This window comes from Mesoplodon densirostris, chromosome 4 (assembly GCF_025265405.1).
Source record: "Mesoplodon densirostris isolate mMesDen1 chromosome 4, mMesDen1 primary haplotype, whole genome shotgun sequence".
Taxonomy (NCBI): Eukaryota; Metazoa; Chordata; class Mammalia; order Artiodactyla; family Ziphiidae; genus Mesoplodon; species Mesoplodon densirostris.
This window is the reverse complement of record NC_082664.1, coordinates 29,777,297-29,800,085: the sequence shown is the minus strand read 5'-3', so window position 1 is coordinate 29,800,085 and position 22,789 is coordinate 29,777,297. Positions and strand designations below refer to the sequence as shown.

At 41.2% G+C, this 22,789-nt stretch overlaps 1 protein-coding gene across 3 annotated transcripts in view; it reads left to right on the top strand.

Annotated features, from left to right (window-relative positions):
- LIN52 (lin-52 DREAM MuvB core complex component) overlaps nucleotides 1–20,864 on the top strand; it is a 119,181-nt gene extending 98,317 nt beyond the window's left edge. Inside the window, exons 6-8 of one of the 3 annotated variants that reach the window (XR_009531700.1) lie at nucleotides 17,910–18,073; nucleotides 18,209–18,467; nucleotides 18,832–20,864. Coding sequence is in view for 1 of the 3 variants with exons in the window: in XM_060095842.1 (XP_059951825.1) it covers nucleotides 18,832–18,887 (56 nt within the window). In the remaining 2 variants the exon portion in view is untranslated. The remainder of the gene's footprint in view (nucleotides 1–17,909; nucleotides 18,074–18,208; nucleotides 18,468–18,831) is intronic. The other 2 variants (XR_009531701.1, XM_060095842.1) reach the window with 2 other exon arrangements.
- The last annotated feature ends 1,925 nt before the right edge of the window (nucleotides 20,865–22,789 follow it).

The window sequence follows — 22,789 nt, the reverse complement described above, 5'->3', positions numbered from 1 at the left end:
TCTTAAGGAAGGTTAAGGATTATATTATAACCTTAACATTAAGCATAATGCATGGCACTAGAGATAGAGCTGAAGTTTTGGTAAAAATTCTAATCCTTGGCTGAATTTTAATTTCTCCCTTTGTTGCTCATAGAGCAGATGGTCTCTCTCTTCTACTTTTAATATGATTTTTAAAAATTAATTAATTAATTATTTTTTGTTGCATTGGGTCTTTGTTGCTATGCGCAGGCTTTCTCTAGTTGCAGCGAGCGGGGCTTACTCTTCATTGCGGTGTGTGGGCTTCTCATTGCAGTGGCTTCTCCTGTTGTGGAGCATGGGCTCTAGGTGCACGGGCTTCAGTAGTTGTGGCACACGGGCTCAGTAGTTGTGGCTTGTGGGCTCTAGAGCGCAGGCTCAGTAGTTGTGGCACACAGGCTTATTTGCTCCATGGCATGTGGGACCTTCCTGGACCAGGGCTCAAACCTGTGTCCCCTGCATTGGCAGGCAGTTTCTTAACCACTGCGCCACCAGGGAAGCCCCTCTCTTATACTTTTAACTTTATGGTAAGAAATATGCTTTATGATCATAATTTTAATAAAGTTAAAATTTTATTAGTAATTCTTTTAGTAATGAATTAGAACTGCCTCTAGAGTTTCTGATTCAGTAGATCTGAGATGGAGACCTGACAATGTGTATGTCTAACGTGTTCCCAAAGTGATGCTAATGTGGTTGGTCTAGGGACCACACCTTGAGAACCACTGATACAGGTAATAAATGCTAACTAACCTACCTGAAAACCTCTACTATATTGAAATAAAATCTGTTCCTGATTTCCCCACCTAACTTTCTTTTTAAGGTCTTGGGGGGAAAAAGTACTCCATAATTGCAAAGCTCTCTACAAGTATCTACACAGAGCACAATTAAGCTGTTGATGAGCAAACTTTAGTGCCCAAAGGAGGAGGAGAGGGTTTTTCTAAGGAAGATTGGTTGATCTCTCTTGGTGTCTCATTATCTGCAAGCATAAGAGTATGTAATGGGCGAGCAGTTAGAACTTGTTGACTAGCTGATGAAACTAGTTTAGAACTCTGACCTTTGATTTTGAGGCCAGTGGTCTAGCATCTATAAAATGCTTCTTTTCACTTTCACTTCTTTATTGGTTTGAATGCAAATAAAATTAATGAAAAAGATATTTTAACTTTAATTATTAAGCATTATAGTAAATGTTTATATAGTATCTAACCATATTTCCCCTTCTATTATATTTTGCCGTATTGATCACACATAAGTTGTTTTTTTTTTTTTTTTTTTTTTTTTTTTTGTGGTATGCGGGCCTCTCACTGTTGTGGCCTCCCCCGTTGCGGAGCACAGGCTCCGGATGCGCAGGCTCCGGATGCGCAGGCCCAGCGGCCATGGCTCACGGGCCCAGCCGCTCCGCGGCACATGGGATCCTCCCAGACCGGGGCACGAACCCGTATCCCCTGCATCGGCAGGCGGACTCTCAACCACTGCGCCACCAGGGAGGCCCCATAAGTTGTTTTTAAGATCCTAAGTTATGACCTATACTATCAATGAAAGAGTGTTTTTTTCATTCAGTACATGCCTATTATTATGTTAACTATGTATAGGTTAAACTCTGGAGTTTCAATGAAGCAGACTATTATACACAGTATAATATAATTTTCTGGCTGAGGATATTTTTGTGTTCTAATTCTTTTATGTTAATAATTCACAAATGTAAATAAGATTTTTCAGAAACATCAAAACTGGATATTTTGAAAAAAAGGTTAACTAGCTGTAATTTCTACTCACAAGGAAAATAACCACTACCATATTGTTATGGGCCTGGGCCCTTGGACTCCTTATTCAATAGAAATTGACAAGAGGCCAGATGAGAATTCCAGTCGAGACTTTATTGGGGCTCATGCTGCAGTACAAGGGAGTGAAAAGAAGAGACAGGTACTCTTGCTCTCTCCCTGAGAGGAGCTGCTTGGGTCCTTAAAAGGGGTAACAACAGGGGTGGGTCCATGGGTTGGGCAGGAGGTGTAGCTTAGGTGATCTGCCCACCCCTTTAGTGGTGCCATGTACAGGGATCCTGCACAGTGCCCTGCTTTTGCTCTCAGCACCTCAGAAATGGCAGTTGGTTTGTGGCCTTTTTGAATCCTGTTGATCATAATTGCCCCAGCTGTGCACGTGCAGTTGTTTTTAGTCCCTTATAGTTTCTTCGTATTCTGTCACTCAAAGAGATGTTAGTCCAGGTGCAAGCACTTCGGTAAAAGGTCCCAGGTCCCAGCCTATCTCAATATGACTTCCTAAGTAGACACGTCATACGATCAAGTTCTTACCTTGATGTGACGTGGTTTTAAAAGAAATTCATAATCAAGTGAAGACAGTAATTGTTGTACATTTGTACTACTACATTATTTTAGAGGAAAAAGAGGATTTTTAAATTAAGCCTTACTGGATAAATACTATATATTGGGTATTTTTTCCAAGTCTGTTAGGGAAAATATCTTTAAAAGTGTCTACCATTGATGAACTTATTGTCTGGTCAAGTTGAAAACATGAACCATAAATATGTGAAACCACAATGCCAACAATTAAAAATCAAATTACCAGGTAGAACAAGTAATTTGTGTTAAAATTGGATAAATCGTCATCTGTGAAGTAAAAGAGTGATCAAAGTGAAGTAGGATTATTGAGGTCATTTATATTCACAGTTGTTGATAGTATGAGGAAAAACTAGCTGAAATTTAACCGGACGAGTGAGCGTTTAGATTAAGCTATTCCTTTTGTAACTTTGTTTAGATTAAGCTATTCCTTTTAGCTATTGGACTGGCCTCAGCCTTAAAGTTAGGCTTGCTACCAAACCTAAAGCTTTTTTTTTTTAATTTTATTGACGTATAGTTGATTTACAATGTGTTAATTTCTGCTGTAGCAACCCTAAAGCTTTTTCTGAGAAGATTCAATAAATGAGTAACTTGGACTTCCCTGGTGGCACAGTGGTTAAGAATCTGCCTGCCAATGCAGGGGATATGGGTTTGAGCCCTGGTCCGGGAAGATCCCACATGCTGTGGAGCAACTAAGCCCGTGCTCCACAACTACTGAGCCTGTGCTCTAGAGCTCACGAGCCACAACTACTGAAGCCCGTGCACCTAGAGCCCATGCTCTGCAACAAGAGAAGCCACCGCAATGAGAAACCCACGCACCACAACAAAGAGCAGCCCCCGCTCGCTGCAACTAGAGAAAGCCTGCACGCAGCAACGAAGACCCAATTCAGCCAAGAATAAATAATAAATAAATAAATAAATAAATAAATGAGTGAGTGAGTGAGTGAGTGAGTGACCGAAGACTCATTCTCTCCACCTCCCAAAGAATTTTTTAGAAGCAAAATGTTGAACCAGAGAGCTTCCCTCATAGCTATTTTATGAATAAATTGAAAATTGTGCTCTTAGATTTGTCAGTATGATTTCTTAAATAAGAAAGGTTGGAAGACAGCAGCTCATTATTATTAGGCTTAACCTGAGTTAGATTTGGTAGAGTTTAAAAAATATGTAATCTGCTTTTGATTGTTTGGTCATGTGTAATTTGTTCCTCATCCAAAGAATTTAACGATGGAAATAAACATTCATGACATGAAAAGTCACCCCCTTTCTACAGCTTTTCCTGTCCATCCATTTCCAAGTCCTCTGCAGAATTAATCATCCCCATCTCTGTTCCCTGGCCTACTCTTCATTGTATTATGATATGTAGTGATAATGAGAAAAAGCTGTATTTCCAGAGAAGCATTTGGTGAAGTTTTCTGTTTACTATGGAGATTTTCCAAGCATATACTAACTAGAAAGAATGCTATAATGAACTCCACGTACCCATCCCCAGCTTCAATAATTGTCAACTTTCTGCCATTCTTGTTGTATCTCTGCCCCCTTATATCACACTTTTTGTTGTGGTTGTGTTGTTGGCTGGAGCATTTTAAAGCAAATCCTAGTACCATGTCATTCATAAATAATTTAGTATGTATCTCTAACCAAGAAGGCCTTTAAAAAACACACACAATTATTACACCAAACAACACAAAATAATAATTCCTTAGTAACGTCTTATAGTCCATGTCCAGTTTGGTTAAAAATTGTGTTTTTCACAGTTGATTTGTATGAGTCAACATCTGGACAAGCTCTACACATTGCATTTGATTGACATCAGTCTTCAGTCACTTAATCTTCTCTATAAGCACACTCTTCTTCTTCTAGGTTATCCCCCCCGCCCCATGCTATTTAATTGCTGAAGAAACTGGGTTGTTTGTCCAGGAGGATCTCCCACATTTTAAATTTGGATGATTTTTATCATGGTGGTAGCATTCCACATGGTCCTCTTTTCCCCAAAATTTCCTGTAATCTAGTAGAGTTAGAGAATAAAGTGGGTTCGGAGTCAGTCTTTTTTTCAAGAATGCTTCATAAGTGTACTTGCTATTGCTGCGTATGAAACACAGGACCTTCATTTGTCCCAGTTTCAGTGAAGATCAGTGGGTTTAGGGGGTATCAGTCTCATTCTTTCCATAATAATAATAATGATGATTATTACTATTCTAATAAATCAGCAACTATTTGGTTTCCCTGAAATGTAGTCCAAAGAGGAAAGGCAGAAAAAATGCTTGATTTTTCTCCCCTTTTACTTACCAATTTTCAGAACACGAAATGAGTTGAAGTGACTGAGGGCTTTTAAGAAATATTATAGTAAAATATAATATATTAAATATATTAAATATTATACAGTATACTAGTGTATTATCATTTAATATAATACAATATATTTAATATAATGTATTATGATTTAATATAATATGTTAATATAATATTAATTTGATGTAATTGATATAGTATATTATATTAATATAATATAATATATTAATATTATATTAAATATAATACATTAAAATACTATTTAATGTATTTCTAAGCACTATAATCATTATTGTTTTTGACACTCAAAACTGTCCCATCTTTAGTTAGTGGACACTCCTTTATGCTGACTTCTGTGTCATTTGACATGACCCTAGTAATCTTTGGTAACTTCCTTCCTTTCAGCATGTCAAGATATTCCTTGTTCATTTACTTCAGACTTAGATTCTTATCCATTTCTCCAAGGAACCCTGGGAGCAGAAATCTTCGTTTTAGTAGAAATCTAAGTACTAAGAGTATTAATTGGTACTGGACTGTCATTGCTTCTGGGCCTTTTCCATGGACAGGGTTGGTAAATGAGTTGTTGTTTTGTTTTTTAAGAGAAAAAGAAATTGTGTTCCTACCAATATGCCCAGTTCAAATTAAAGATGTTTAAGGGTTTTAATTTAATGTATTCTGTTTTTTTAATTTTAATTTTATTGGAGTTTAGTTGATTTACAATGTTATATTAGTTTCAGGAGCACAGCAAAGTTATTCAGTTATACATATACATATATTCATTCTTTTTTAGATTCTTTTCTCATATACAATGTATTTGATTTTATAATAGTATGTCTTTTACTCTGGAAATATTGATTTCTAATAACTAACATAATTATTTATGTTTTAACCCATAGTGAGACTAACATCAAAAGAACTAACTACATATAACAACAAGACTGCTGAATGCAATTTAAGATTTCTCTGTGCCTCATTTATATCTTTAGGATATGTACTTGTAGGGATATATAGTCAGAATATGTCTTTTAGAATTATTTCAACTTTTGTACTGTGTGGTTATTGCCAAATTTTAGAGATTCAAGTTATTTTCAGTTTATTTCCAATTTTAGAGATTGCCTTTTTTCTATTTAATGAATTTTTTAATGTATAAAATATTTATATGGTGTCCCAAAGTAAAGCGTATAAAATAAGGTACATCCAAAGTGTCTACCTTCCACCTCTATCCTACCCCCTCTCTTTTTCCTCTTCTAGGTAACCATCTTTATTAGTAAAAACAAATACTAAACTTTATCCTTCCATTATTTCTTTTGAAAATATAAGTAAATATACCTGTGTATTTCTCCATGTCCTAATTTTCCACATAAGGTAATATACTATACATAGTGTTCTGCATCTTTCTTTTTTTCCGCTCAGCAGTATGTTCTGGAGATCGCTTCATAGCAATATATAGGTCTCTTCTTCATTGCTTCATACAGTTGCACAGTACTCTGTAATATGGAGTCCCTTCCCTAAAAATGGACATTTTAGTTGCTTCCAATCTTCAGTTATTACAGATAGTGCTGAAATGAATAGGAATATGAATACCCTATTTAATATTTTTGCTGGTATATCTTTGGGTAGCTACCTAGAAGTAAAATTGCTGGGTCAAAGGGTAAAAAACAGGTAATTTTACTAGGACAAAAATTTCTTATGCACAGTATTGAATTAAGAATTGAAAAGGAATCAGATTTCCTCTTTCCTCATATATGAATAAATTATTTCAATAGATATATAGTTGACCACCTCCCATGTGCCTGGTATTGTTCTAGTTGCTGGGGATAGAGCAGGAGGCTCTGTAGAACTGCAAGGAGCATGCGGGGAAATAAACAAAGTTAATTTCAGATTTTGGTAAGTGCTGTGAAGGAAGTAAATGTGTTGATATGAAAGAAAGTAACCAAGAGGACTCACTTTGGATAGGGTGGCTACAGAAGGCCTCTTTGAAAAGGTGACGTTTGAACTGAGATTTGACAGATTAAAAAAATGATAAACGCTGCCATTTATAGACTTTCCTACTATACGCCAGGCAATATAAAGGATTTTCATACCTCATTTTATCTCACAAGACTGCAAAGTCTATTTTATAATTACATTTTATGAATGCGAAAACTGATGCTCATAAAAATAATTTGCTTAAGGTCTTAACACTTGTAAATGGGGCGGGGCTGGGATTTGAATCAAGGCTAGACCCATCTAATTCCAAAGCCAGATAATAGAAATCTTTTTTACTGTATACATTGCCTTTCTTAACCAGAAAGAAAGCAGAGAATACCGAGTTAACATAGTAAATGGTTTAGACTCTTGTTTTAACCTGGCAGAAATACAGTGTTTTGTTTTTTTTCTTTTAAAGCACTGTTCACATTTACTACTGAATGATTACAAATTCAGAATACATATGCTTGTTTTCTTTGGGAGTATTTGTTATAGAACAAAATAGAAAAACATGTGTTCTTGTCCAAGCTAAGTAAGACAATTTCAATATCTGTTTTTATTGTTTTCGACTTAATGATGGTTCTCTGTTTAAAATACCGTAGCAAGAACCTAGGGGCAGGACAGGAATAAAGACGCAGACTTACTAGAGAATGGACTTGAGGACACGGGTAGGGGGAAGGGTAAGCTGGGACAAAGTGAGAAAGTGGCATGGACATATATACACTACCAAATATAAAACCGATAGCTAGTGGGAAGCAGTCACATAGCACAGGGAGATCAGCTCGGTGCTTTGTGACCACCTAGAGGGGTGGAATAGGGAGGATAGGAGGGAGGGAGATGCAAGAGGGAAGAGAGATGGGGATATGTGTATATGTATAGCTGATTCACTTTGTTATAAAGCAGAAACTAACACACCATTGTAAAACAATTATACTCCAATAAAGATGTTAAAAAATAAATAAAATTTTAAAAATAAAATAAAATAAATAAAATACCATAGCAAAAATATCCCCCAGATATTTTTAGCCTATTAAAATAATGCACCTTCTAAGTATCCTATTTATTTATTTTACAAATATTTGTTAAAATCTATATTCAAGGTACTTTACAGTGTCTATTTGAAATAACTTCATTAAATGAAATAACCAAAACATTCAGGGGACTTGCCTGGCAGGCCAGTGGTTAAGACGCTGTGCTTCCACTGCAGGGGATGTGGGTTAGGTCCCTTGTCAGGGAACTAAGATCCTGCATGCCTCGCAGACTGGCCAAAACAAAAACAAAAACACGTTCAAGGTTCTGTAAATAGCCATAAAATTAATCTTAGGGGGAAATTTTTTCTTGTGCCAGCACTTACTGAGCACTTAAATGTATTGTCTTAAGTCTCATGCAACCCACTCAGGTAGGTACTAATCCCCCATTTTACAGATGAAGGAACTGAGGCACAGAGAGGCTACATAATTTACTGGAGATCACCATCTAATAAGTGATAGATTCAGACCAAAGTTCAAATCCTATGATTCATAGGTTTTTCTATATCATATATATTAAAAAGACATATCAAACAACAAGAAAGTAGGGAAATATATTCTTCCTTTCTGGTGAGTTAAGTCCATACTACTGTCCGATGAACCATGCGTGAAGATTCATAGACATTTTCTTTGGTGTCTTAAACTGCAACTACCTGCAGTTAAAAGTCAGATTCTAATTTTACAAACAAGGCCACCTCTAACAAAATTAGAATAAAATGATCTTATTCCCTGGCTTAAAGAAAAATTCTCCAGTAACTATAGGAGTGTTTGTGGTATCAAGACAGCATCTTATATCTCCATGTAAGTCATAAGCAAAGTGATATTGTGGTGAAAAAATACTGGCATGAATAATAACCTGCTCACAGCCCAAGACATTTGATGTATCTTGGGCCTCAGTGTCGGATTTTGCAATTTCATGAGCAAGATTTGTATTTTTTTAAAGTTCTATATTTCTGTGTGTTCCACTTGATGTCAAATCTGTATTCTTAGATCGTAGCGTTTCATTTAAAAAAATAAATAATCTCAGCCCCTCCTCCCTCTCCTCCCCCTCCCCCTACACTCATTTCGTATAATATGGTAATGATATCACCGTAGCTGTAATTACGGGTCATCTTCATTTCTTTCATCTCTGCCTGTTCTGATGGCTTCATTCCTTTGACGGAAAAGATTTGGCTCTGGGTGCTATGATTATTTTGTTAAGCGTTATTCGAATAGACAGGAGTGAGAGAAATTAATCAATCCAAATGCAATTAGCATCATGTTTAACCCAGTGATGGACGTCTCAAGGTGAAACAGCCAGGGGAGTTTCAGACATTATTATTCAATCCAGTGGTTCTTATCTAAATTATAATCAAGAGAGGTTTTTATTGGCTTCCCAGTGTGAAGATGTAACTCTTTCCCTGCCCTGTGGGTCAAGAAGACCGGGGCCTCCATCCTCTGTAGACGTTTGCTGCTGCCAGCACCTTGAGGTGGGGATGTTCCAAGCAGGAGGATTTTCTTAATATCCAAGTCCTTTGAAATTCATCTATACTGTGATCTTGGTCTGATTTTCCTGGGAGTGGGATATTGCCTGTGAATAAATTACTCTAACTTGGGGCAAAATATTTCGTGTCCTGATGAAGTCAGTTTGACTAGTTGTTCTTTCTTAACCTTACATGATAGATTATTATTGCTGTACTCACTTTATGAATGAGGAAATTAAGACTGTGTGAAGCTACTAGCCTTTGGTCACAATAAGTGTTTCACCACGATGTATTACTATGTAAAGGCCCTGAAGTGTGAATGTTCTGCAAAAATTTATGAGTATTTAATAAAAGTTTGCCCCGAGTGTATTAATCCATTGCTTTGATCTCATTGCCTTTCATTCAGCTGAGCTTACCCTTGGAAGTGGAACCAAGTGAAGTAGGCCTGTGAGGCCTTCTGAAGAGGAAACAAAATACAAATAAGAAGTTCTTAGGTCTCATTTCTTGAACACAAATCTTTGGGGTTTGTTGTTATTGTTTTGGTTTGTTTTTTAGTAGGGAGAAGGATGATAAAAAGGATTGAATATTTGAAATCTAGTCTTGTTTTGCTCTTGAAAGAGGGCAGAGCAAGGAGAGTTGATGGAGAAACATAGGCTTTCACCTGAATACAGCATTTTTCAAATACCTGACAATTAAGATTCTTCTACTTCTTTCAGCCTTCAGGCATCATGGATGACACTTCCCATATTTTATGTTGCTGCTTGATGGTTTATATTCTGAGAATAAATCTGTTGGCTGGATGTTTCTGTCCTTTTTTTTCCCCCTGTTGCGAAAAGCCATTAAAATTATTTTCCATATTGGAACTGTCCAAATGCATATAACTGTACATTGAGTCCTGGCTTTTCTTTTTTATATCACTTCTTGGATAAAACATTCTCTGGAAGTGGCCCTTGCTATGAATTGAAAAAAAAGTTTGATATAAAATTATCTTTTCCTGAATTCACTGGAGAGAACACGGTTCTTAGCCACCCCACTCTTTTAGAAGAAAAAGTCATGTTAGAGAGACAAGACACTCAATAGAAAGAGAATCTGGGAAGTGTGCCCCAAAAAGGATTTTCTGAGAATTCTTAGGATGAAGATTTTCATAGTCAATGATAGTTTGGTCATGGATATAGCATCCAGACTGTTTTTTTTCTTAGATATTATTTCATTCTCAAAGAATATTGGGCAAGAGCCTAAGGCTGTTCTGTCTGCCTTCAAATGCTGCTTTTATATATTTTAGAGAAAAGTGAGATTTCTACCATAAAATCTTTTTTTTTTAATTTATTTATTTTAATTTATTTATTTTTGGCTGCGTTGGGTCTTCATTGCGGTGCACGGGCTCTAGGCACTTGGGCTTCAGTAGTTGTGGCACACAGGCTCAGTAGTTGTGGCTCGTGGGCTCTAGAGTGCAGGCTCAGTAGTTGTGGTGCGTGGGCTTAGTTGCTCTGCGGCACGTGGGATCTTCTTGGACCAGGGCTCGAACCTGTGTCCCCTGCATTGGCAGGCAGATTCTTAACCACTGTGCCACCAGGGAAGTCCCTCTACCATAAACTCTTAACTTGAGTGGACTCTCCCACAAGAGTTGACTGAGAATGGTCAGTAGACCATATTACAATTACACCATTTTCTGAGGGCCACCAAGTATTCACATGAGGTCCCAAGAGAGTTCGTTCTCATCCAGGAACACCATGCTCAGTTCATAGCACCTTCTGCTCTTGACAGCGGCCCCAGCCACTCTCATATCAGAGGCATTATAAAGTGCTTAGTCCTTGACTTGAATTATTGATCACTTAGTGATAGGTTTTTGTGGAGGTCTGAACTGGAGCATAGTGAAGAATCTCAGTCTGGCAGCCTGCCTGGAACTGCTCTGCTGTACGCCGGCCCTATGCCGGAGTGACAGGAAAACTTCCTCATTCCTGTGAGAGAGAAATCAGCACTGTAAATCACATTAGTTTCCTTTGTTCTCCTCTGATGTACCAAGGTACCTGTGAACAGCTAGCTAGCTCCATCTCAAAGGCCACTTCTCATTTATTTGAATTTTCCCTAATACCTAGTACATAGTAGGTAGGCTCTCTACGTGACTAACTTAACTATTCATCCATCCCCTTCATGCTTCTCTCCTGCATAGCACACACTCATGACTAGGAGGTCCCTCAGCGGAATTAGAATGCCTTCAACTAAAAAATAATTGTTGGGCTTCCCTGGTGGCGCAGTGGTTGAGAGTCCGCCTGCCGATGCAGGGGACACAGGTTCGTGCCCCAGTCCGGGAAGATCCCACATGCCGCGGAGCGGCTAGGCCCGTGAGCCATGGCCGCTGAGCCTGCGCGTCCGGAGCCTGTGCTCCGCAACGGGAGAGGCCACAACAGTGAGAGGCCCGCGTATCAAAATGATAATAATTGTTTTTAAAAAGTCAAAACTGTAATCATAACAAATGGCATCATTTCTACAAAACACTTTCTATAAATCTAGTTAAATAGATAACCTTTTAGCACATTGATTTAAACCAAACTAACTAGGGTTTTATGTGCTCCTTTTTGCTAGAAGAAGCTGCTGGTGTAGTTAAGGAAGGTCGCTGCCTCTAACTAGCACCCAGGTTTGAACCTCCAGAGTATACATGTTACACAGATGCAAGTCAGGCATGTTTCCCTTTGTTTTACATTTGAGAGTCTTTAAAAAGTAAATAGTTCGGGGCTTTCCTGGTGGCGCAGTGGTTGAGAGTCCACCTGCCGATGCAGGGGACACGGGTTCGTGCCCCGGTCGGGGAAGATCCCACATGCCGCGGAGCGGCTGGGCCCGTGAGCCATGGCTGCTGGGCCTGCGCGTCCGGAGCCTGTGCTCTGCAAGGGGAGAGGCCACAGCAGTGAGAGGCCCACGTACCGCAAAAAATAAATAAATAAATAAATAAATAAATAGTTCATCCTCTTTTTGCCACTCCTGGTGCTGCTTGTGTGCGCATTCGGTACTGACCTGGTACCTTTTCTCTTTTGTGAAATGGCAGCTGCGGAGACTCCGTTGTTTCCCATGACCAATAGAAAACCCAAGGAAGGAGTCAAGGCTAAGAACAATGATCATATTAATTTGAAGGTGGCGGGGCAGGACAGTTCTGTGGTGCACAGATTAAGATTAAGCATACGCCACTTAGTAAACTAATGAAGGCATACTGTGAATGACAGGGTTTGTCAGTGAGGTAGGTCAGATTCCAGTTTAATAGGCAGCCAGTTCATGAAACAGACACACTGTGAGAGCAAAATAACTTACTGGATTATGAAAGAGAAGGGCTGAATGAGCATGCCACTAATGGAGGAGGGGGCGCTGTCACGGAAGCAGCACTCTGCCCCAGTTGTTGTCAATCAGCATTGGTCATTTAGCTTAAAAATATAAAGGGAATATGCTCGTGTACATCACCAGTGACTTTAAGTACAGTAAAGGAGTGAGGAAAGGGTACATGGAAGAACAGAGAAATCCATACTGTAGTAGCCAGGATGCCGTCAGTGTGTTCCAGCAGCAGACAGGAGGTGTCTGCTATGAAGGGAACTTGCTCTTTTCTCCAGATCTCAGTTCCTCCAGACCAAGAAGACATTTGCAGTTAGAAGACTGCAGTTTGGTTCTCCCACATCCTGACTACTACAGTATGGATTTCTCTATTCTTTCGTATACCCCTTCCTCACGTCTGTTTTGTTTTTTTGGGGTTTTTTTTTGTGGTATGCGGGCCTCTCACTGTTGTGGCCTCTTCCGTTGTGGAGCACAGGCTCCGGACACCCAGGCTCAGTGGCCATGGCCCACAGGCCCAGCTGCTCCGTGGCATGTGGGATCCTCCCAGACTGGGGCACGAACCCGTGTCCCCTGCATCGGCAGGCGGACCCTCAACCACTGCGCCACCAGGGAAGCCCCCCTCACGTCTTTATTGTAGTTGAAGTAACTAGTGTACACAAGCATATTGGCTTTTTTTTTTTTTTTTAAGCTAAATGACCAGTGTTATGTTTTGCTTGACAACAACTGGGGCGGAATTCTGGTTCTGTAACAGTCCCCCCTCCCTCCATTAGTGGCGTGCTCATTCAGCCCTTGTCCTTCGTATTCCAGTAAGTTATTTTGCTCTCACTGTTGAACAGAAATCAAACAAACAAAAATCCTTGCAGGGCTTCCCTAGTGGCGCAGCGGTTGAGAGTCCGCCTGCCGATGCAGGGGACACGGGTTCGTGCCCCGGTCTGAGAAGATCCCACATGCCATGGAGCGGCTGGGCCTGTGAGCCATGGTTGCTGAGCCTGCGTGTCCGGAGCCTGTGCTCCGCAGCGGGAGAGGCCACAACAGTGAGAGGCCCGCGTACCGCCAAAAAAAAAAATCCTTGCATACCTTGTTCCATTGGAGAATTTTAATGTTTTTCACTTTATCACTGTAAAACCCAGGGCAGTTTTATAACTTTTTTGTACATAGCTGTTACGTGTAAGGCAATCTGTCTTTAAGCAGGGATAAATTACTCTAAACGAAATGAATCCTAGATAATTTCCCCATCAAGTATCTTGTTGCTTAAATAAACCTCTTGTTGGACATGAAAGAAAGAGTCATACAGTAGCTAGTATTTACAGAATGCCTGTGTGACCCTTGTATTAATCCCATCTTGAACAGATGAGGTGACTGAAACACAGAGAGATGACTTGGGTGACTTGCCCGCAGTGGTTCAGGCTCAGTGTAGGAGGTGGGGTTTGAATCCAAGCCTGTCCAATGCTAAAAGCCCTGCTCTTGGGAATTCCTTGGTGTTCCAATGGTTAGGACTCCACGCTTCCATTGCTGGGGGCCCGGGTTCAATCCCTGGTCAGGGAACTAAGGTCCTGCAAGCTGCACAGCGCAGCCAAAACAAACAAACAAACAAACAAACAAATAGCCCTGCTCTTTTCACAGCGTTCTGCTGTCTGCTTTGTTTCCTGGCCACTCAGAGTCTCCTGAACAGCCTGTTGTTGCTTTTCAGGATATGAGAGAACCATCCGCCTCGCTAACGTTTTTAATTATATTGAGGCACAATATAAATATTTAAAGTAGTTTGCATTGGAACTGCAAACCAAATGCTATGAGTTTCTTCCATTTCATTAAAAGTTACTTAATCTTTACATTGTTCCCTATATTAAAGCCAAGCAGAATTTTATCAGGCAATTGCCTCAAAGTTATAATCTGGAAAATCTTTCTGTAATGAAACCCATATGTCATGGGCGAAAGGTGCAAAGCCCTGGCATAGAGGGCTGGTCTCTTGAGAGATTCTGCACCCAATCTCGTTAACCAGGGTGCCTCTGGTAATCCCTCATGCCCTCACTGGTGAGAAATCAGTCTGTACCACTGAATCTTTTTCAACCAGCCACCGGAAGATTTACCACAGAGAAGGCAGTTTGGGGATAGTCATTGTGGAAAGGGAGCCAGAGGCAAATGTAGGATGGAGGAATTGGAGAGTCTAAAGAAGAGATTACATTAAAGCACACACCACCTTCACAGCAAGCAGGATGGAGTCCTCCCTTCAGCCCTGACCTCTCTAATGTATACCCAGGTATTTACAGGGCCTGTGAACCTGACAGCCCTAGGGAAACTATGAAAGGGTGATAGAAACTGCATCAACCTGGAAGTTGATTATAGTTTATCCATTTGCTGTCTTTAAATGTGTCCCCGCCCCACACGCTGCAGCAGTTCACATGTTCACCCTTTGGTGAGAGTCTTGACTGTGGCTTTCTCAGTTTATGGTCTGTGCCCCGCATAGGAGGGCCTGTAAATAATGACTTGACGTGGAGGTCATGCTTCTCTTCTGCAGAGCACACACTGGGAGCTGATGACCAATGGATCCCTCTTAGCCTAGTGATTCGACTGTGGTAGCAGTGTTGCCTTCCTGTTGAATCTTGTAATCCTAGGGAATCAATCCAGAACCAGAAAATAGTTAAGAAATGGTGTTGGCTCCAGATAAAACTTTCTCTGGCAATTTTATGGCCCCCAGGATGGTCTTCTAACACACTGTGGGAAAAGAGAACCAGGAGAGAAGGCAGGAATTGGAAGTGCCAAACTGAAGAGTATGTAATCTTACCCTGGTCATTAGTGCAAGAATTTTACCAAGTGGTAACTGTTGGGAAGAAGGGGTGGAACTAGGCAGGAGGACATAGAAATACCTTACTGTCCTCTGTCAGCAAGCATAGACTTCTCTAAAGGTTTTTTCCCAAAGAGATTTGAAATCCTTGGTGGGAGTTTTTTAGTAAAACACATTTACATTATAAACCCTACTGGAAGGGGTGTGGGGGTGTGTGTGTGTCTGTGTGTGTATGTGTGTGTCTGTGTAGAAGAGGAATACAGAATAGTAGCAGAAGGCTGTCTCCCTACTCCTAATGGGATTTTGTAGCAGCATGTGTGAGTTTGTTTCAGAAGTCAAAAACGAACAGATGTTGGTATAAATTACCTCTGTGTCTGATGTCTTGCAAATTAAAAGCGCGGTTGGCATCGCTAAACAATTTCACTAGGTTTGGGGGGGGTGTAGTTAGCGGGTGCTGATTACTATAGCAGGTCGGTAAGAATCTTTACATTGCGGTAGAACGGGAGAGCCAAGGATAAAGAGATGAGGAATAATATAAGGGGTATATGAATTAATCAGAGATGTTAACATCTCTGATGACAAGTGAACAGGAGGGCATGTGCTCTGGAACAGCCCCTGACCCACAGCAATTTCTCTGTGCACAAAAAGGGGTTGGTGCTTAGGATGTGATTTATAGGGCACAGCCCTCTTTTAGGGAGCAGCTAGCTATGTCACAAATTCATATATCTCCTATATAGGACCAGCGAGTAGGAAAACTTTCTCCCCTCCCACGTAAAAGATGATGTCTTTTGAATTCCTTCTACTTTTACAGTGGTTTGCTGCAGCGCTGTGTACTTAGATTAGGTTGAAGGGGGAGGAATGACTGAGTGGAAGGGGGGTTGTTAAAAAGGATTGGTTAAATTCAAGGAGAGCTTGCCACTGAGAGACTTTGGAATATCCTTTTTTTTTTTCCTTTTAAATCCTTTTGATCCCTCAAATAGATTGCGTCTTGTAAAATTTTAAGTCTTAAAATATTGGTCATTCTCCCATTTGGGGAAAAAAAGAGCAAAGAATTGTGGGACATGAAAGACAGTAGGCAGAAATAATTAGTAAAATCAGTACAGTGCTCCTGGCCCAGGATTTTTGGAACAGGGCTCTGTTCTACCCAGCCGAGTATTGTATTACCCAAGTCTGATTTCCAGAGCACCTGCTTCTAGCCACTTTGCAGGATCATTTGATACCGTGTTTAAATTCATTAATAAGCACTGGAGAGTAGGCAGAAAACCTATCCAAGTAGGAATAAATGATGCAACCCACTCTGGCCAAAAGTATAAGTCAATTCCTATAGATCAGGCTGAGGGAAAAGATTCCAAGGAATGGGATTTTCGAGATTGCTGGCCTCCCTTATCACAATTCATTCACTTATTCACTTAGGAAATACTGCATGCAAGAGAAGCAATAGAGGGCTTCCCTGGTGGCGCAGTGGTTGAGAGTCCGCCTGCCGATGCAGGGGGCACGGGTTCGTGCCCCGGTCTGGGAGGATCCCACATGCCGCAGAGCGGCTGGGCCCGTGAGCCATGGCCGCTCGGCCTGCGCGTCCGGAGCCTGTGCTCCGCAACGGGAGAGGCCACAACAGGGAGAGGCCCGCGTACCGCAAAAAAAAGAAAAAAAAGAGAAGCAATAGACTACTTACCCTCCTCTGAAAGGCGCTGTGTTAATAATACCACTATACCAAGCATGATCATGGCTGAATACCCAAGAGGGCGGGGCAGGTGGCATGAATATGCTACTCATTTTACAGATGAAGAAACTGAGGCGCAGAGATCTTTCCCAACTCAAGGTCTCGCCCAGCTGATAAATATTAGAGTTGGAACTTAAACTGCATTCAGATCCTGTGTTCTCTGAAAGAAATCCATGCTCCCTCCCCTGGGCAATAAAATACGTGTTTGGATTTCTTCTAGAGTAGTTAGTCCTTGTCCCTGGAAGTAGTGCCATGAATCTGGCACTACTTCCATCAAGGGAAATGACTTTTCTTGCCGAATAAGCAAGGTCAATTTTAAAAGAATCCCACAATGTAGAGAATGGAGCAATGAGGGTCACTAACAAGTCTTATTGTTTGTCTGTGAAATGGAAGGAAACTTAACTACACTGTGTTCCTACTTGGTTCTAGTTCTTTTGTATATTATCATTCATCCAGCCAACATTTATTCAGCAGATACCGGGTCCAGCACTATGCTAGGTGCTGGTGATAAAAAGAATAATAAAACACAATCTCTGCCCTCAGTTCTTCGACTTCCATGGAGGAAGACAAGTATATCAACAAGTAATTGCAAGTCTTATAGGAACTTTGTATGTATGGGATTTGGCGTAAACCCTCTAAGGAAGGAATGGTCATTTTGATTTGGGCCAGGGTATGGTTGAGGGCACGTGAGACAAGCCCAACTCTGGGGCTTCCATTCCTAGTTAATGGGATTTCTTTTCCCTTTGTTGGAGCTTTGGAACTTGTGAAAGATGGGGAATGTATAGACTGCAGTTACCAAAAGCTTTCCTGGTTACAAAGTTTGTATTGTTTTATTTCTTCCTTGTACAAATAAACCAAGAACTATTAAATGTAGATGGTGGGGTGGGGGAGTGGGAGCCCATTCATCTAGCACCATTTGCTCTGCACCGGGGAAAGGAAGCAAGGAGGCTAGGGTGAAAGTCCTTCTCACCCCTGCAGGTGCCTCCCTAGCCACCTCACTCCTTTGGCCAAGATGGAGACATGTCCTTGGAAGCCACAGGGCACCATAGCCTGCTGTGTGTTCACTGCATGGTTCCAGAAGACTTCCAGCCCCAAGGCCAGCCATTGGAAACTTTCAGCACTGTTACATCCATTTAAGAGACGTAAAAAGATCATCTTGTGGGGAGGATGAAGGGGGTTATGCCACGTACAATTTTTGAGGATTTGCTTGACAGAGCTAAAATGGGGGGCTTCTGGAGTGGGTCTTGTAACTGAGAAATGTTTTACTTTCATTTCAGAGCCTCATATGTAGGAAAGTAGCTGTATAAACCCTCTTGTAACTACAGCATTCAAAGATTGATGGTGCTGAAAGTGAGAGAAAGACACATAAACCTTGCCTGGCTATATTAAATACCTAAGGACTGACAATGCCAAGAGAGAGAAGACCAAAGCTTTATACACCCTACTTTATTACTCCATCCACAGATGAACTGCACTGAGGGAATATAAACCCTGTTACATTACAGTATCCAGGGACTACCACTGCTGAGAGATGGGGTAAATGATCTCTAATTTTGATTTGAGATTATAAATGTCCAGAGACCAACAATCCAGAAAAGACTCTAATCTAATCTTGGTTGGATTTTTAGCCTCCAAGAGCTAACCCAAGGGTAAATGATAAAGATTTCCCCAGTTGGCCTGCGCGTTATAGTAATTACCAACTTCAGAACAGTTTTGTACAGTTTGTTGTCAATAGTGGTTTGTTTTTCTCCCATTTTGGAGGTTAGTTGAGATTGAATCTGTTATGGTAGCAACTTTGTATACAATTTAAATCAATCTGCATTCTTAAATTAAGTCTTCCTGTGAATGCTTTTTCAGATTTTAGGTCTTCATTTATCTTTCATTTGCTTTGTGATTCCAGCCAGAGAGATGACACGGGGGAAATTCCTCAACATTCTAGAGAAGCCCAAGAAGTAGCATCTGCTTGTGGACAGGATGCCCTGGGGACTGGAACCGTGCCTCCCTCCTAGTGCAGTTCTGATGACGCGCACCTCACTGCTTCCTGCCCAGAGGCCGGAGGGTGCACCTCCAGGACTGAACCTCTCCCCTGCTCCTGGCACTCTGCGCTTCTGAGGACATTGGGCGGCAAGAGAAGAATCTGCTCTACCCAAGGATCAGTGGTGCAGTTATTCATTCAGCTTCTAGACTGTGACTGTCTCAGCCTCGGATGTTGGTAACACCAGAAGGTATATCATTCTTAAAGGTCAAAGTCCCGCTTTCTCGTTTCCGGAAATGATTCTGGAGCTCCAGCATCTTACAGTTGATTTGATTCAGTGATAGCAAAGTCAGTTGAGATGTGTTGATGGGACAAGTTCTTTTGAATTGTACTTGATCTCTTAGGAGGTGTTTATGATGCAAGGAGACCAGAGACCAATTAGATTCTGGACCAGACCATGCAGCTTGGCCTGCAAGCTCACCACTGTATACTAGTTCCAGGAATCCCCAGCTGGAGAATGCTTTTAACATTCTACATCTCTCAAGAGAGTCCCATCCCCCAATGCCTTCCATTCCCCACCTCCCAGCCCCCACCATCAGTCTGACTCCAGGGAAGGGGATCCCTGTGAATCAGGTCCCTCCTGGGATTAGCTTGTACAGTGAAAGGCATATGTAGGGTTGCATTGGGTTCTAGACCTCCAGACCAACTTAAAGGTGACAGAAAGGACTTTTGAGTTCTAGTTAATCTGTTACAGATTCAAGTGAGAAAGTCAGTATGGCCTGAAAGATAGGAGAAGGGGACTGCTTGCAGGAGTTCCCATTTGATTAAAAACTAGAAACTCTACTTGACCTTAAAGGAATGTGCTGTGGAATGGTGGCAATGTTTTGCCCCCCTTGTCCCATCTCACAGCACAGATTAGATATTCCACCCATGTGACAGAAACACACACACACAAGAAAAAGAGAATTTCCTGACTTTACAACTCTTATGGAGCTCTTTGCCAGTTATCTGTCTCTATGTTAAAACCTGAAGATCTAGCCCGTGGGTAAAACTGATTATACATGTTCTCCTTATTTTGTCTTATAAGCCAGCCCCCGGCTTCTGTTGTTTGTAGAAATACATGGGATTTCCTAAACTTTATGAAAGGAACATCCACGTGGCAGTAGTGTGTTAGTGTTTGGACACAAGGAATGTTGTGGTCAAGGTTTTGGTCCTGAGTGTCTTCTAGGGCACAAAACTATTCAGTTTAATAGCTGGTTCATTAACCATTTTCTGACACTTCTGCCTTATTTCCCATGCTAGAGTTAATGTTGGATTTTTCTCTCATTTGCACCATTTGACCATCCATGCAATTTTACCTATTGATAAGTGGGGTGGAATTTAACACAAGACATAAAGGAGAGTATGAGAAGGAAAACATTCTGCTTGGGTGCTATATAGGTTAGGCTATAGAGGCTTTGATTTTAAGTAAAGCTTATTATTGACATTTGTTTATCTTAAATGCGGTTAAAGAGTGTGAAAGATGGGGAGAGAGAAAGGGGGGTGTGCAAAAACTAGTGCCATAATGTCAAATTCTAACTTTGCTCTGTTTTTGAGAGTTGATGATGTCAGGCACTTCTAAGTGCTTGGGGAAATTGAGAAACATGGAGAACGTTGGGATACCTCCCCCAAACCAACTCCAGTCTGTAAACTGAAGCTATGTAGTTGGTTTTATGATCTGCTTTGGCCTCTTCCTTTTACTGTCATCTTATTCACCAGCACTTAATGTAAGTAGATGTTTTAGAATTGTGATATTTATTGGTTTTGTATTTGCCGTCCTTAGAGATGTTAATGATGTATTTTTATATTAATAATATAAATTTATGTACAATGTGTGCATGTATGTATTTCAGGGTGTTAGAGGACTGTACTTTGTATATGGTGGTGTCTATGTCATCATAATAAATATTTCCCTTTTATAGGAGAGTGAGTTTTTCCTCAAAAGGCCAACTTGCACATTTAAAGCACAGACCTCGTCAGAAAGTACAACTATAATGGCAGATGACCCACTATCTTCCCTTTAATATCACAGTGGGTGGTGTGGGGCTTTATGGTCATCTACTGCGTGGTCTCTAGCTGCCACTCTGTCCTACCAGCCACCCAGCTCATTACTGCTCAACTCCCTAAACAGTGTTTAAAAATCTTTAATACCTCGCCTCCTCTACTAATAAAGTCTAGATGCATCATCCTGGCATTTAAAACTCTCTACCTCTAATCCTAATCCACCCTCCAGTTTGGTTTCCTTTCTCTGCAGTATATGAAGTCTCTGTTCCAGTTAATCCAAACAGTTCCCAGTTCCTCACTTACATGCCTTTGTTCCTGCCATTGAGTTCCTAGAAAGTCTTGCTTCTTTTTCCTACACATCAACCTATCCTTTCTGTAAACCCCGCATGATCCAGCTGGACATAATCCTTCCCCTCCATTCCTACAGCATTTATGTATACCTCCTTATGACCCTTATTACTACAATCCACCTTATTTTTTTGTTTATTTTTGCTGTACGCGGGCCTCTCACTGTTGTGGCCTCTCCCGTTGCGGAGCACAGGCTCCGGACGCGCAGGCCCAGCGGCCATGGCTCACGGGCCCAGCCGCTCCGCGGCATGTGGGATCTTCCCAGACCGGGGCACGAGCCCGTGTCCCCTGCATCGGCAGGCGGACTCTCAACCACTGCGCCACCAGGAAAGCCCCACCTTATATTTAAGTCATCTGAGTACATGTCTTAATTGCCCCGCTAAATTATCTGCTCTCTGAGACTGTGGCTGTCTCCCACACATCTAGTTCTTTGTCAGTGTCTTCTTTGAACTGGGGGTTCGTGACCTACCTGTTTGCGTGCTTCCAGTTAAACATGACAGATCAAAAACAAATATTTCTCTGCCACCTGAGAAAACCGTTAGTAAGCATTTCTTTACAACTCTTCAGGAACTAAGGAGGAAGTGCTAATCAGCACTACTGCTTTCACCCACTGATAGTTTACCTGCTCCAGACCAGAGCATGCCCTTTTAGAAAAAACATTCCCGTTTAAGGAAAGCAAATTGCTTAGCATCATTGATTCAGCATTGTTTCCCAAGAAGACATCTGGGTGGACAGTAGATTTCTCTGATCTAGAAAAGCGTGGCTGGTTGATTGACTGAAAAGGTACAGCATGACAGATATGCTGCTCTAAATCTTTAGAGGTGATTTTTTGCATAAATAAGTATCATTTGCCTACCGGTTTGTCTTCTCTTTTCTTTTGCTGTTCCAGATACCATCCATGCCTCGCATCTGTTGCCCGTGAGCAACACCAGTCCTGAGAAGCATAGCACTGGTGCCTGGAGGCACATGTTCAAATTCTTATTCTAAGCTGTTCTCACCAACGGTCTCATTGCTTCTTGCTCTCTTCTGTCTCTCAGGTTTCAGGCCTCAGCTGATTTGCTTGGCTTTCTTTTCATTGTTGGAGCAGTAGAAGTTCACAGGCTATCAATTGCGTTGATATCAAAATGCTATCATTAATTTATCTTTTTGTTACCTACCGATTGTATTTTTTTAAATGGACAACTGCTAACTGCTTCTTGTTTTTGGTCCTCTGGCTGCAGGTTTTTTTTTTTTTTTTTTTTTTTTTTTTGCGGTACGCGGGCCTCTCACTGCTGCAGCCTCCCCCGTTGCGGAGCACAGGCTCCGGATGCTCAGGCCCAACGGCCATGGCTCACGGGCCCAGCCGCTCCACGACATGTGGGATCCTCCCGGACCAGGGCACGAACCCGCGTCCCCTGCATCGGCAGGTGGACTCTCAACCACTGCGCCACCAGGGAAGCCCTGGCTGCAGGTTATTTTAGCTCCTCTGTCTTCTGAACTCATCCAAATCAGG